At 52.5% G+C, this 15929-nt stretch overlaps 1 protein-coding gene across 14 annotated transcripts in view; it reads left to right on the top strand.

The window, feature by feature from the left end:
- The window catches only part of LOC142414397 (uncharacterized), an 86133-nt gene that overhangs the window by 62838 nt on the left and 7366 nt on the right, over positions 1–15929 (top strand). For all 14 annotated transcript variants that reach the window (XR_012777058.1, XR_012777066.1, XR_012777059.1 and 11 more), the window contains one exon: positions 5474–5597. Coding sequence is in view for 3 of the 14 variants with exons in the window: in XM_075511565.1 (XP_075367680.1) it covers positions 5474–5597 (124 nt within the window). In the remaining 11 variants the exon portion in view is untranslated. The remainder of the gene's footprint in view (positions 1–5473; positions 5598–15929) is intronic.

Here is a 15929-nt window from a genome sequence, read left to right as displayed (position 1 = left end):
GAGTTGGTAATTACATTTGCAGTCTTGGTTTCTTGGTCTCCTCGGTGAACACGCTGGACCGTATCCCTACCTGAGGTTCCTCAGCAGCTGCAGGATCAATGCCGTAGGCGTTTCTGAGACCTATAGCTCATTTCTGACTTCCTGCAATGCAAAACTCCTCTGGTGACACCATCCCAAGTCAAAGAGTTGCGGCAGGTGCTGGAGCAGGTGAGCAAAGCTGCAAGTGGAGTATGGGCAGAGCAAAAGAGTCACCGCAGATCCGTGCTCTGATGCACCCAAGGAGCTATACGGTGCTTTGGGAGGGCCCATTGCTTGCACCCTATGTGTCATTCACGCCAGGTGAAGGTGCGCCTTTCCAGATAATGATAACGGCTCCACACTGAGCTACGGGGTGGAATATTTGGTGAGCTTAGTAGAGGTAGGTGGGGGGTGAATCATCTGTGTACGTACTCTGGTCTCCATGCCACTTCTCTCCTGGGGCTTTCAGAACTGACCAATGAACTCTAATGAATCTTCCCTCATCGTCATTTTCTTCAGTGGGATCTCAGACTCTTTGAAGCCACTTCAACCTCAGCTGAGCTTTTGAGGGCGATAGAGGAGAGGAAGCAGTAGCAGATTACAAGTCGACTTGTACTTTCCCATGTCTCAGCCATGCTTATGCCTTTTGCCCAAGAGCGTGCCTGTAGGAAACTGAGCCTCCAAAGAGGAGCGTGCAGGGCTTGTGCTTTGTGGGATGGGAGAGAAGTGTCTATCCCTCGTGGTGATGTGAGGTTGCAGGACTATAATGGAAAGGACTCCGCTCATCTCTGTGAACAAGGCTGCCTCCAACCTCAGATGAATGCTGAAAGCACAGTACATGAGACACGAGAACGTGGCCAACACCACCGTCACACCTCGTCTGTCGTAAGACGTTCATCCTGCAACCCTTGCTGAGCTGCAGAGCAGGAAAAGTCTGTGCCAGGCACTTAGAGCTCGCCTTTGTACTAGCCCTTGGGATTGCAGTCTCCAGGTTTTGGCTTCCAGTACAGCTCGGATTTTCTCCCGAGTGGATCTTATGTCTCTGCCTTGAGTTTACCCAGCTGTTACCAACATATGCACTTCCTTGGTGACTCATGCCCTGTTCCCTAACCACATCCCCTTCTCTCTTGTTGCCCCCACCCACCACAACTGAGTCACTTGGCCTCCTGTCACAAGCCAGGAACCTCTTCCTTCAGTCATGCGTGTAGACTCTTCTAGCTTAGTCTGATGTCAGCTCCTCCTGACTTCCTTTTTCGAAGCAGGCTACCGAGTAGGAGCTTGCTGGCTATTAATGGGCTGGTCCTGGCCTGCCGGCATTCAGTGCACACTGCCTAGACCAGATATACCCAGACTCTTTTGCTCCCTGTGCATGAAAAGCGAATGCTTTAGTGCAGTGTTGTCCTCCGTACCGCTCACCAGTTCCCCAAAGGGACCAGCCCTAAGTGGAAGCGGAGGTTACTCAACAGCCATGGGCAACACTCCCCAGTCTTGGCTGGCTTGGTAGATGTAAGACATGGCTCTTGGAGGTGGGAGCTGAGAAAACCTGGTGCTCAAAAGCCTTTCCCATCTTCTGACCTTCCAGTAGACCACGGGAAGTGACTTTAAGATTTTATCCCAGGTCCTGGTAGCTGAAGAGCAGCTCAGCCTAATTGCCACCGAGCCCAACCTTTCACAAGCTTCACTTTCCAAGCGTCATGTTTATGCACAGTGTGAAATGCAGCCACCGCCGTCTTGCTTTGAAGGTCTGCCACACAACCAGAAGGGTTCGGGTCTGTGGCAGACACATCAGACCAAGCTGGTATTCAAGCTGGGTGTATATTGGTAGCTATTTTCCTTAATGCTTCCTGTCTATGGTCAGTGGTTGCATCAATCATGCTAAGCTTTTGCTAGATGTTTTCTTTGTCAATGGACAAACATGCAGGGTTTTATTTACCACCACCCCTTTATGCCAAAGTGTGTTCATTTCTAACTTAAAGCAACTTGCCCAGGACTGTCATTTTTATGAAGTGCAGATTCAGTGGGGGAGGAGCTGAATTCTCCAAATTCTCTCTGCAGATCTGATACATCACCTGGCCTCTTTCCCAGTGTCAGCATCGTCAATCAAAGAGCATTTTCAACTGCTCAAGGAGGGCATTTTAGCACAAGGGGAACACGGAAAATCAAGGTGCCTATTTCCTTGCGCCCACTGATGAGAGAGCTGCTGCTGGGCACCTTAATTTAGGGCTCTCTACCACACTAGATGAGATGTTGATGTAACGTTTCATCTTCCCAGTATCTTTGTGAAGCAATGCGTTGTAACTTCCCGGGGTGGGATGGCCACACACAAGATAAAAACATGAACTTGTCTGTATAGGAATGTTGTACTGGTATAAAACAGGGTGAATTTTTACATGGGTGTCACCGCAGTGACTGGCTTCGATTTGGGGTGAGATGTACTGTCAAAAGCCAACCCCCAGACCCTTTCCTTGGAGAAGCAGCATGGTGTGGGTGCAATCCTGGGCTGGGAAAAGCTGGATCAAACCCTGGGCCGTCTCCTTTAGTCATCCTGAGTGAGCAGACGTGGCCACTGCCTATCCTGAGACACAGCGGAGGCGGAAGATGGATATCTGGCTGGCCACGCTACTGACGACTCGAATGTAATAATATCCCCACGCCCACCCCACCAAAATTTTTCAGACAAGCTTGGAAACCTTTGGACGTTTCTTGTAAAAACAGGGTTGTTGTTTTTCTGCCTGGCACCTGATGAGGTGGGCTGGCTGACTGCCCGTGTCCCCTCCCTTGGGTGGTATAAAGCTTCCTGCGGGAAAGCTGTGGCAGGTCAGAGAGGTGGACCCCCATCGCCCACCCACCCTCCCCAGTGGCCCATCTTGTCCCTGTGTGCTGGGAGCACTGGTTAGGAGCACTGACTGTGGAAGCAGGACCTGGATGAATGCTTTGTCCTGTTCCTGATTTATGCCAGAAGAAAACCCTCCTGATGTAAACACCTTTCCACTGGGAAAGCCAGGCTAATTACCGCGTCGCTGCTTGATTTACTTGGTTCTGACACGCTCCCTTCGCTCTCTCCATTTTTCTCCTGTGGCATTCACGTTTAGCTAGTCCATCCGTAGCTGCACCTTTTCCTTTCTCCCTCCTTGCCCTCCTTTGATCTCCCATTTTATCTTTTCGGTTCTGCTGCTGCATCTCCCAGGCTTGTGAGTTCCCTCCCTGGCAGGCACCCCTGCCAGCCTGCGGGTCTGGCTTCTCCCTGGGACTGGAAGGGCTTTGCAGATGTGTGCACGAGTCAGTGTAAATACCTCCTCGTCACTGCCAGAAACCGCTAGACTGTCCTTCCTGCAGAAAAGGAAAGAAGAAATCCAGTGTTTTGGTTTCCTGCTGGAGGAAGATAGTGCTGTATCCCTCCCAAAAGCAGTTGTTCAGCTCCACAAACTATATAAGATGACATAGGAGTGGGATGTTCCAAAATTTTTGGAGACTCGATGGAAATGCAGTTGTGGTAAACCAGTCGTTGCTCAGAAATGTCTTTTGTTTTACTGGTGGTATTTTTTTTCCTCTTTCTCCTCAGCTTCCCTTATAATTAGGTGCTGCAGGCTCAAAAGGCATGGCTTGCTTGCAGCGTTGCCTTCCCCAGGCATGGATGCTGAATGACTGTGAGCTCAGGTCCATCTCGCACCTGCTGCAGGCTCCTGGAGCGATTGCTGGCCTTCAGGGTGAACCTCACTGGCCACCCTGGCACGTAGGGAGACATGCCACATCCCTGTTACCATCGGGGGACAATACTCAGAAAGGAACATCAAGGTCCACTAAGTGCTCAAGTCACTTCAGCCTTTTATGCTGTTTAGAGACCCAATGCCCCTTGGTTTCCAAGTGACTGAGTCACTTGTGATTCATGCAAAGCCTGAAGCAGGGCAAGGGAATAAATCTCAGTTTCTCATGTCCCCAGCTGGTGCCATAACCTCTTCTGAACTCTCTCCTCACCTCACAGCATATCACGTCTCTGGAGAGCAGAATCTGCGCAGGGGAATGTGCTGGGTCAAGATGACTCTAGGAGAGCGACAAGTCCAGCACCATTAGACTGGTAGCCCAGTGCTTCTCAGCCCAGAGGCACACTGAGTGTGCGTGAAGAAGGAACCTGAATGCAGGGCATTTGGACGGGCAATAGCTGGAAATCCCACGCCCCTCACTTCTGCTGCTTGCTTCGTGGCAGGAAGAAGGATGGGGAGAGTAATTACAGCCTAGTGCCGCATGTCTCGGCTAGAAGGTGGACAACCTCAAGGCTAGCTAGGATATGCGGAGAGCTTTCTTTTTCGGTTCAAAGGAAGGAGCAACGAAGTTTGTCTGTGTCATGTCGAAGCTCGGAATAGCGGAGGCTACAGCTGAAGGCAGCCAGTTGTGTGGCAACACCTGTGATATGCAGCAGTGGTGGAGGGTTTGCAGATGGGTTTGGGTGGGGTGGGTCTTCTAGGAAAGCCAGAAATGCTGCAGCACGTGTGATGCTGGAGGAAGCAGAGAGAAAATGTTCATGGGAACAAAACTTGCTTGCAGGGCGAACGTGGGGATTTTGGAGCAGGGAAATTCCTGCTGGTCTGCTTCTGCTGGGTGTAACTGCACATGCAAGTTCTCTGTAAAAAAGGAAACTGGTGGGAAGAACCCTACCTGACGCTTTGCAGACTAACTCAGTGAGGTCTGGGTTTGGCTCGAGCAACCAGCCATCGTTAGAGTCTCTTCTTACCTAGGAGTCCCTTGGGTACCAGCAGTGGGAGCATAAACATTTTGAGGTGGTTTCCCACAGATGTACTGGGCAGGCCAGGCTTGCTTAGCTTCTGAGATCAGGGCACTGAATTCATCATGGTTGAGAGCCTCAGCTAAATCAGGGCAATTTTCTTCTCCCTGGGTTTTGAAGCACCATCCATTTAGCCTTTGCCTAAATATTTTGAAAGGGGAGGAGGGCAGTCCTTTGGGGAAGACAGTAGCAAGTGCACTCTGAACAATAACAGTCCCTCAGGAAGACCCAGCAAGTTAGGGAGATGGCATGACCGTAACTCTCAAGCCAGCACCCTGAGCTAGACTGAGGTTTGGGGAGATGCAGGCATGCCCGTACCCAGATACTCCTGCCTCTGTCTTACCCCACTGCCCAGATCCTGGCAGGGAACTCTGCCTTTGCAGCCAGCTCTGCACGAGCGAAGTACCTGGGCGTTTGGTGTGCGTGCCCACGAGGCTGGTCATAGTGCGGCTTTATCCAGGAGCAGCAGAGAATTGTGCCTGGTGCTGATTTTCTCCTGCCTGGGGCAGTGGGGACAGGCTGGAGCAAGGCTGGGTGGCAGGAGGCAGGATGGGTCACGTACAGCCAAAGAGCATCCCCACACCTGAGCCAAATGAGTGCAGTGCCTTGCAGCCGGGAGAGTGGTCCTGGCCCCAGACTGATGAACCTTTATTCTTGTTTCTGTTTGCACACCAGGAGCAGTTCTTAAAGCTGAGTTTCTCCAACCCCCTCCGGCCTTCAGCTTCTGTTCCTGCCTGTTGTCTGCCTCCTCTGGAGACATCGAACGCTGGAGCCGCTCCGACCTCTCCCCCAGCTGCAGGTCTGTTTGTGAGCGAAATGGTGGGCTCAGTAGCAGGGAAATCCCTGTTTAACCACAGACAGGCAGTGCTGTGTGTGGGATTCCCCAAGGAGGCACAAAGAAATGCTCCCTCCAGGCTGGGCTGCAGCTGCTCTCATCATGCAACAGGCTCAGAAAACGGTTGGGGGGACCAGCAACAAAATACGAGGTCTTTGGTCCTGGTGCAGCTTTCCGGCAGCCTTCAGCTTATAGGAAGAGGTAGGAAATTCCCCAGCGCTGGGGATTTCCTTCAGCTGAGGCTGCTGTAGGAAGCTGCCCGCAGAGGACCTTCCTCAGAGCTGGGGTGATGGCCAGCCGGCGCAGAAGGGGACCTCCAGCAGCAGGACCACAGAGCCACAGCTCCGGGCTGGGATGTTCTGGGAGGCTCTTTCCCTGCCAGGGCAGCAGGATGGTTCATTGCACCTGCATTTATTGCAGCCAGCAGTCCTCTCCCCCACTTCAGTGGTATCAGTGGGCTAGTGACATCTCCTGGGGGCATTTCTATGGGACTGGGCTAGTGACATCCCCTGGGGGCATTTCTATGGGGTGTGTCCTGTATAAGCACTCAGCAGCGGGTGGCCAGGGACACCGGCCAGGACACAGTGACATGCCAGAACTGCTTTCTCCCCCTTCTCCCTTGGGGTTGGGAGTTGTTGCTGAGGCTTTGAGGAGTGGAATGGGATGCCCCAGCCCTGCCTTTCTCCCAGCGTCAGGACTTTGTGCAGGAGCAACTGCTTGCCAGCTTGCTGCATCCCAGGCTCGCCCGGGGCTCCTGTACAAAGCTCCCTTTCACCTTGGAGCATCCGGAAAACATAATGGGGCAGCAATTACTGGGGCGGGTGCAAGCTTGGGCCTGGGAGATACGTGGCGGAGAGCCAATTATTGTTAATTAGGCATGTTGCTGTTGGCTAGCCGGGGCTTTTGCTGCTGTGCAGGAATTTGTTTGCACTAGCGGAGCTCTGTGGCTGGCTGAGCCCTGAGAGGCTGCTGGGAGCCATAGCCCAGGCATGCTTGGGTCAGGGTCAAGCCAGAAAGGCTCAGACCAAAACCTCATGCTGAGCCGATCCCACTCAGATTTCAGGCCAGGCTTAGCCTGCATGCTTTCCCTGCGATAGAGATGGGGCATCAGCCCAGGCTGGTCTCCTCTTTGGAGGGATGGAGTTATGCATCCCTGCCCTTCCAGGCTGGTCCCTCATCCCCAGCTCCTTTTGCTCCGTCATGTACGTGCGCAAACCACAAAGCTCACAACGCTGAGCACCGAGGCCAGTTGGGAGAGGGACTGATTGTGGTCCAAAATGATGCCTACCCCATGCCATCCCAGCTTGTCCTGCAGTGTATATGGGAGTGCGTATGGGGGCTACTCCATTTCGTAATCAGGGGGGCTGTTCAGTGCTGCCCATGCAGCTGGGGAGATCCTGAAAACCTGGAGCGAGAACCCTGCTTGTGGGATGGTGTGAGAGCAGGGTGCCAGGACCCCTTTGTCAGCGCAGGATGGGACCTGACCACCCGCAGAACCACTTTACTTCACACACCACTTCAGCAGATCCCTCTCTTGGTCAACATTTTTGCTCGGTTGCAAAATGGAAGGAGACCTGGAACTTCCCCCACGTGGAAGGAGACCTGGAGCTTGGGTTTTTCAATGCCACCTCCTGCCTCTGTGGGATAAAACCAGGGCTCCTGCCCTTCCACTCCCCACCAGACAGCAGCGGGTAGCCCTTTGTTCACAAATATGAGGGTGTACAGACCGGGGCAGTCCCAGCCTGCGCTCCTTTGGCTAAAACCCATGAGAAGAGAAAAGTAAGACGGAGCAGGGTGGAAAAGCACTGCACTGCCTTTCTGCGGCAGAGCAGGAGCAAGAGGGTCCAGGTTGCCAGCCTGGAGAGAGCAGCCAAGATGCCCAGTGCTGCAGCCTGCTCAGAAAAAGGTCTTTTCGTTAGGCAGCTCTATGCAGCTCTAATTAAATTACGGGATTAGAGCCATCTCATTCCTCACTCATCTGGTGCCAAACGCTTGTTCCAAGGGAGTGCCCTCCATTAAAGGGAAAACTGCCCGCGCAGCGCTCTGCACCGGCTCATCGAGAGAGTTCAGGCTGCCACAGAGTCACTCCTTGATTGCACTGCATTGCAGATGGGAGCGGTGTCGTTCGTACGCGGCCTCCTTTTTCCTCTGGTCCTTGGCCGTGGGCCTTTCCGAAAACTTTTGGGATGGTTAATCCTCTGCTTGCTGCTCTTAGCTGTGTGCAGATCTGCTCAGGGCCTGAGCACCGTGCAGAGGGTCAGTCGGTGCAGAGCAGAAAACCCACGGTATGTTCTCACCCAAGGGTCTGAAGAGGACCAAGGCCTCGCTGTGCAAGACGCTCTATAAATATCACAAGGTCTGCAGCTGATACGAAGGGAGGACAAGAGTGCGCAGGTATCTGACCTGCCAGTGGAGCTAGGAACAAGACTTTACCCTCCAGGACGCGCAGCCAACCTTAAAAAAATAGATCACAGCACCCAGCGCAAGCGGAAGCCACGAGATGCGAAATGGAGTTCCCTTGAATTTGCTTTTGTTGTGTGTAGCTCTTGTTGACAGGTGATATAAATTTCCCGTCCCAGGGCAGACCTAGGCTGTGCCTGGCAATTAGATGTCTGGGTGGTTTCTCACCTTATACTTTGGCACTGTTTTTTCTTCTGTTGCTTCACAGAGGAGCTGCCAGGGAGACCTGGCACTGAAGGAAAGGCTCCTCTCCTTCCACCATACTCCTTGCACCATGAGTTATCACCATGCTTTGGGGAGCTGGGTAACCCGCAGCTCGGTGAAGCAAGATCCCTTTGGCACGGCCCATGCACAGAAAAGCAGGAGCTCTGCTACACGGTGGTGCCTCTGTGCTCTCCTACTTACTAGGCATGAACGCAGCAGTAATTAAAGCTTACTCCTTTCACCAGGAGAAGTGTAGGTGATCAGATCATGAAAGCACCTCCTGTGCTGCAAAGCATGGTCCTGGTGAGGACTAATCAGAGGAATACAGCTCTTTGAAACATTCCTGCTATGTTACTTGCAAATTCCCACTTCCCAGTGGGTTGCTTCTTGCAGGCTGCAACGGGAAGTCCCGCTGCTGCTGCAATGCGCACGCAACCCAGCCGGAGGGAAGGACTGCAGGCATCTTCCAGCGTGAGCAACTGGCTCTTTCTTTGCAAGGCAGGCGCCAAATTTCTCGTGCCCTTTGCAACGTGGCGTTTTCCCCTGCTGCTGACTGAACACGGCCATTTTGGCTGGGTCTTTGGAGTAGATCAAACTCAAGTTTCCCTTGCTCATTGTTCGGTGTGAAAGCCCATAAAAGGTCGTCTTGGTAGCGCTGCTGCCACAGGGTCCGTGGCATGAATTTAACCTCAGCTGTCTCCCCCATTCAATCACTGAGCTGCATAATTACTCTGGGAGAAGTCGGTTTTTCCCATCTTCTGCCTTCTTGGCTGCAGGCGCAGCATGTCTTACTTTTAATATACTGCCTTCTCTCCTGGACAAGCTCTCAATCCCTCCTGCTTTCGTAGAGTTAAGTAAAACAAAGAATATCCTGCCTGAAAAGAAGCATCTTCCCCCAAATTGAGTTCCTCCTTGGAGATAGTCGAACTGCAGCTGGACACAGCCATGAGCAACTGGATCTGGCTGGACCTGCCTTGAGCAGGGGTTTGGACCAGTGGCCTCCAGCGGTCCTTTCAAACTAAATTACGCTGGTTCTGTGATTCCTGTCTCCTGCAGAGCCACGTTGCTCCCCCTTCTCGCCCCTCCCCTGCTCTGTTGGTCCTCAGCAATGACCCAATGCATGAGTGGCGTGGGAAAGGGCATCCCCTAACGCTGCCGAGATCCCGATCTGCGTGCAGAGAGCAGGACGGGAGCCTTCAAGCTTCAGAGCCAGGACCAAATATTTACCCTGTGCATGGTATGTCACAGGCAGTTAAGGTAGCTGAGCCAAAAGCAGAGTAGTGAGAGAAGCTGTTTGCTTTTCAAACCGGACCAGCAAGTGCATATGAAATTACCTGTATGCCAGATAATATTTAGCCATAAATCTTACTAACAGCGCTCTGCAGTAATGCAGATGTGAAGGAAAGGAAATAAAAGGAAACAAAATGAGGAGGGGGTGGGTTTGGGATGATAAAGAAGAAAGGAGGCGAACCCTGGCTGATTGCTCGGTTTGCAGCCGAAGGTTTTAATAGGAAGGGCTTCAGCTCCGTGAGGGAATCAGCTGGAACAGGTCTGGCAGGATAGCTCTCCAAGTGAGAGCTCTTCTTGCAGAATACCAATGATTTGCATCCAAAATAAAGTGGCTAGAAGTAGCTATTTCAGGAGCTCTCCCTGCACTAGGGCAGGAGCGGGGAGGTGGAGGGAGCAGAATATAAAACAACACCTGCCTTGGAGAAGAGGAGCGATCCGAAAGGCTTGAGGACAGATCTTCATGCTAGCTTGCCTTTGTGTCAGAATAGCTGGGGTTTGTTTTTCATTTGTTGCTTTGCTTGCTTTATCGCCCTGCCTCTGACAGGGGGACAGTCTGCTGTCCCCGTATCCCAAACCCAGATGGGTTTGTGACCCACTTGGAAAGTGTGCTGAGGAAGGCTCTGAGAAGGGCTGGGAGCGATAAGAAAGAGAAAAACCACTGTTTGCAGAGGGTGGCCGGTTCTGCAGGCTGTCCATGCCACACCGTGGCTCTCCCGGCCACACGGGCCTGCACCAATGCTTTATGCTCTTACTGCTGATAGCCAGAAGCAATTAACTAGCAAATGGAGTGAGGACAAAAGGCTAGCATGAATTACAGCCTCACGGGAGGATGCCCCCAGCCCTTCCCTTCCCTTCCCCAGCCTGAAGGACTCGGCGCTGGGTTTACCTGGTGCCCGGGCCACCCACCAGCCCCCTGCAGCACTGTGGCACCGGGAGACGCCGCGCCGTGGGCTGCGCAGCATCGGCACCCGTTCCTGCGGCTGGCTGGTGGGTGCCAGCATTACAGGCATGCCCTGGTTTGCCGTAGCCCAGTTTGCCAGCAGGCTCCAGCCCTCGATGTTAATCTTGGCTAGATATTTGCCTGGCTCAGTTGAGGAGGAGCCACACTGGATGGTTTCTCCGTCCCGAGATGGGCACCGTGCCACACGCCAAGCCGTCTCGCTGCCAGGAGCAGCAGGTTCTGGCAAGGGCTGGGATAGGACCGCTCGCCAGCAAGGAGCTTCCCATCAGCCAGGCACCCTGGCAGCCTCCAACCACCCTTCCTCAAATGTCGGCTGCTGTATGTGCCTTTTCCCTCCCCGGGCGCGGGCTGGCGATGTGAGAAATCACGCCTCGGGCATGCTGTTTCCCGAGGAGCGTGGGAGAAGGTTTTGCAGACAGCAAGGCAGCGCCCTGAGGCACGTTTCCAGCTCCCCACAATCAGCTTCCCAGTGATGCTGAGTCCCCAGGCTCCAGCCCTGCTGTTGCACCAGCAGCACCAGCTTGGTCAGGGACCACACGCGCTTGTTGCACGGGGGGAGCCACAAATGCAAACCACAGCTCCGTCTCTCCTCTCCCCTCACCCAAACGGGAAAGTGGGGCCACAGAAAGCTGAAGTAGAGTTCCTGCTTTGCAGAGGAACTGCCATGGCACATCCATTCAGAGCAGGAGAGGACTTGGACACGGCAGCCAGGAATCCTTTAAACAAACCAAGGTGATGCCCAGATCCACACTGGCCTTCTGTTTCCTGCAGGACAGGGTATCAGTCCGGGGCACTGGAAAACAGCACCATATCAAGGCCTTTGGTTCTGCTTATCAGCTGGTGACAAGGGCTGGTGGCAGGAGGAAAGCCAGGATTTAAAAGCTGTGATCCGAACCCTGCTGTGCTGTTTGTTTCTGGGTCACATATGAGGCCATACAGAGCTTATTTTCAGAGTCTGGCTTAGAAGTGGCTGAAACCTGATTAATATATACCTGGGAGAGCAAGACATCGTGGCAGTCACTCCTCCTACTTGGGACAAATTTGGGGGAGGCATCAGAGGAGATGAGACGGTCTATTTTGCTCTTGTTTTTTCTTTCCAGATGTAGTGATATTTCACTGAAATATCAGCCTTTTTTTTTAATAGTGAGTGCTAGAAAATATTTCAGAAGCCCGGTGGGCTTCCTTGCTAGCATGCTGTTCCTTTCCAAACCTTGCCCCTGCATCAGCCAGGTGTGCGTGCTGCCCGTGATGAAGCAAAGCCAAAGTGAAGCCTTCCAGATCTCCCAGAATAAACTGGCGTGGCCACAGTCAGCTCTTGCTTTGGTAGCCCAAGCTTCCCGTGTGGCTCCCATGGATGAAAACATGCTGGACCATCAGCCAGGCTGCATTGCTTGTCCTGGCTAACAAAAAGCCCTTGGGACTGGCAGCATGCAATATTTCCGTTCTCTGCTGTGTGGCTCAGTGCACAGGCTGGAGCAAGGCACTGGTTTGGAAAATCAGCGTGGCACCGTGCAATTGCTGCTTGCTCCTTGTGCAGAGGGCGAGCGTGCTCCTCTTTCTTTGACTGATGCTGGAGTGGCCCATTGACCGGACCAATGCTGAGTGATGCTCCCGTGCTGCTCCTGCCGGTTGCGTCTTTGCCTGTGATGTGCCCTCTGCACAGATTGTGTGTCCGTGGGGGAAGCAGCTGGCTCAGGCCGCTGGAAAGAGATGCTTCTTGGCAGTGCTCCGCGGGACCCTGCTATTGAATCCCACTGTAACAGTGTGCCGGTCACAGCACATTAAATAGCAAGGTCACCTGGGCATCTCCTGCCAGGGACCTTGCCGGAGCACAGCCATCATGCGGGTGTACGCCTTGTAGCTCTTGACTAGCTCAGCTTTGGACCACAGATAAATCTCTGTTGCGTCTCCCCTCCCAGGGACAGCAGTGGCCATAGGCATCGCTCCACCTTGCTTCTTCACCAGCTGCATTGCTCCTCACCAAGGAGCTGCAGGGACCCACTGGCTGGCGATGTGCACATGCAGGGACATCCTCCTCCACCCATCACAGAATCACAGAATCGTATAGGTTGGAAAAGACCTTTAAGATCATCGAGTCCAACCCTTCACCTAACACTGCCAAAACCACCACTACACCATGTCCCTAAGCACCTCATCCAAACGTCCTTTAAATACCTCCAGGAATCACACTCCTGACAAATGGGCCGGGCTCCTCCTGTACTAGCTGTTTCTTACTTGGGTAGGATTTTTTCCAGCCTTGAGGGCTTGAAAGTTGACTGCTGAAAGCCTGGGTAAAGAGCAAGCTAGGAAAGCATCTTTTAAAGTGTTTTGTTGACGCGTTTACTCTATTTTTGTCAAGCCTGAGGGAGCTGATACACAACTGAAAACAGTTTCAGTTGTTTTTAAGTTCCTCGAGGGCTGCTCTAGGCAGGCGTCTTCAGGAAAGCCAATCTGAATTGACTTCCAAATTAGAGTAATGAAACCAAATGAAGTCTTTGCAGGGAAGAGCCCCTGGATGGATGATGCACTCAGCTCAGGGAAATTGTCCCAGGGCAGCTCTCACGCTGCGGTGGGGATGAGATGATTTGCCACTGTCACCCAAACCTTCTCCCTCCTTTCCACTCACTATGAGGTAGCAGGGTGCGCCTGCGACGTCCCCCGTCATCATGACACGCTTTCGGTGTACGCTTCAGTTTGTGACTTCGACCTGTGCCTGCCTGGTCTCACTCAGAATTACTGGTGCCAATTTGATCCAGCTTACCTCGCTTTGAATCACAGCTATGTTAATCCCTCTTAAGCGCACCCATACAGAGGTTTAATGCAATTTAACTGGGAAGCTGCACATTTAATAGAGGCTAACGTTTCTGGGGCTCCCTGTGCAGGACACCTCGCTGTCTGATTGCCACAGCCAGCAGCCGCATTTCTACAGCGTTTGTCTGCATGGATTGAAATCTTGGTCCGGCATCAAGGCTTGAATAATTCCTGCTGCCGGATTCCCTGTGATCCTGAGAAAGACCTGACCCGTGGTCTTGGTTGACAAGACCCATCGTCTCAGGTCCAATGGGCTTGGATCCAAGCTGCGCCACGTACCGGGGCAATCCTCCCTGAACAAGTCCGCTATCGCACGTCTCTGGACTTGGGGAGATTTGTGGGCTCACAACCCAAGGGTCTGGGAAAGACAAGAAAGAAATACCAATCTGTGCAGGTTATGCTGCAATCGTATAGCCACAGCCCTTCAGAAGAGGTTCGTGTCTCCTGTGCAAAAGCTCTTAGGGGTGTGCAGGCAGGTAAAAAGCAGGCTTGCAGAGAGGACGAGGCATTTTGAGGCAGTACCTAGCTTTCCCCCAGCCCCAACCAGCTGCTCATCCCATTCCCGTGCCTGCAGTGCCTGAGCAAGCTCCAGTGCCCTCAGGATGAGCTTGCAGGTTGTTCAGAAGATCGCTTCACTGTCAGAAATTGTGGGGATTTGCTGACTGTTGCAGTGGATTTAAATGGGAAGTGGCTGAACTAGAACCAGACTGGTATTGCTGTCCGACTTCTAGATCTGCAGTCTGAATGCACGGAGACAACCATTGCACGGCATTTGGCTTGCAAGGTGTTAGGGAGATTCAGTGTTCCCCTGCACTCCCGAGGCAAAGGGTATGTGGTTGGAAGCCAGGTGGAATTTGGAGTCCTTCTGACACTGAAAATTTGGAAGTGTTGATTTCTTTACTCATCAAAAACAGAAGCCAACTTTGCAACCTCAGAGCTTCGTGCAGGACAGATCTGCAAGCTGACCCAGAGCAAAGCAAGGAGAAGAAAGTACTAAATGGGGCAAGAGCTGCCAATTTCACAATTATCAAGAAATACTGAATTGAAATATTCCCTAAGGATGGGGAAAAAGTCAAACCAAAGGAGTTGTCACTGCTTCTTGACCTGGAAGTCAGATGTTGCATCTCTCCTTGGGGATGTTTCTGTTCCTCTGACCAGTTCCTGATCTTTCTCAAAGAGGTCTTCAACCCCAGACGAGAGAGAAAGGGGCCTTCCCGTGCCTCACTTCTTCTTGCCTTTGCCACTGTTGCTTTCCCTCACAAATTGTCACCGTCACCGTGTGCTGTAGAGGTGTTTGCTTGTGTTTCGGTGCCGTACACTGGCACCCCAGCCCACCAGGAGCTCTGATGCACTGCATTTTATCAGTCCTCTGCACACTTCATGTTCTTGGCCAAGGGGGCCAGGGCAATGCCTCAGGGAGGGATAGTGTGTAGAAGCTGAAAGTTCACTGCCTGGTAAGCGCTGGCCATCGAACTGGGCTCTTGCTCCTAGATTAACCGCTGCCTTCTTGTAAAGTCTGGAATTGACTTCTTGTAACAAAAGCAATGGCTGCAGAGAGTAGCTGTTGGCAGCAGCGCGTCAGATCTGCGGCCGGGGAGAGCTGACCCCGTTGAACTGCTTTCCAGATGCTTCAGCCCAGATCCTCCGGCCTCATGAGGGTGTAGGAGCAAATGGCCAAAATTATCTGCAATTCTGCTGCTGATAATCCACCTCTGGGAATGAGGAGCAAGGCTGGTGGGCTGCTAACAGCAGCCTGGCTGTAGCAATGGAGTTGAAGGAGGGTGTATTCCTCCTCAGTGCATAAAGACAAAACCCCAAGCACAAAACCCCAGGGGGGCTCTTGATGAGCCTCCAAGTATCTGATGGGAGCAGCTGTGAGTGAGGTCTGAGGGGAGGTGGAAGCAATGCCTGGTTCCTGCATGGCAGCCACGGACACCCTGGCATCATCTCAGAGTCCTTCCACAGCCACCGTCGTTCCCATGGATCTGAAAGGAAAGATTTCAACATGCTCCACTTGCAGGGGAGGTCAAGAGGGGCAGGAGAAATATTTCGGTGCATGGTTGCGTTGGCTTTGAGGCCTCTGGCTTTGGTGGAGGACTCTCAGCAGACCTCGTGGAGAGGGTTTGCAGGTTGGAAAATGGACGCAGGCTGGAGGCAAAGCATTCTTCTTTCTTCTCCGGCTCTCTGTTTTCTTAACCAGGCTCTGAAGCTCTCTCCTGAGTACTTGGATTGCTGTTTTCTTGGGTTTGTTTTCTCATACTTTCACTGCTGCTATTTTGAGGGGGGAAATGTGATAAAAGAGAAGGGAAGGAAAGGTTTCTTTTTCTGTTCTTTTTTCTTAAAGCCAGAAATGAGAAAATGGAAAATATAAAAGAAAACGAAAATGCCCCAATTCTTTCAAAATAGCTCCTTGCCAATTTCCACTCTCAATTACAGATTTTTGTGCTTCAGCAAAAAAGGAAAGGTAAACTGTGTATCTCCTGTAGAAATACAGGGGCATTTTATTTTGTCCACACTGGCTCAGGTACTGACAGAGACACGGGCAGACTTTCCTTTGACTTCGGCGGCTT

The sequence above is a fragment of the Mycteria americana genome, chromosome 9 (assembly GCF_035582795.1).
Source record: "Mycteria americana isolate JAX WOST 10 ecotype Jacksonville Zoo and Gardens chromosome 9, USCA_MyAme_1.0, whole genome shotgun sequence".
In the NCBI taxonomy this organism is placed as follows: Eukaryota; Metazoa; Chordata; class Aves; order Ciconiiformes; family Ciconiidae; genus Mycteria; species Mycteria americana.
Note: the sequence above shows the minus strand (reverse complement) of the source record. Positions and strands in the feature narration are given on the sequence as shown.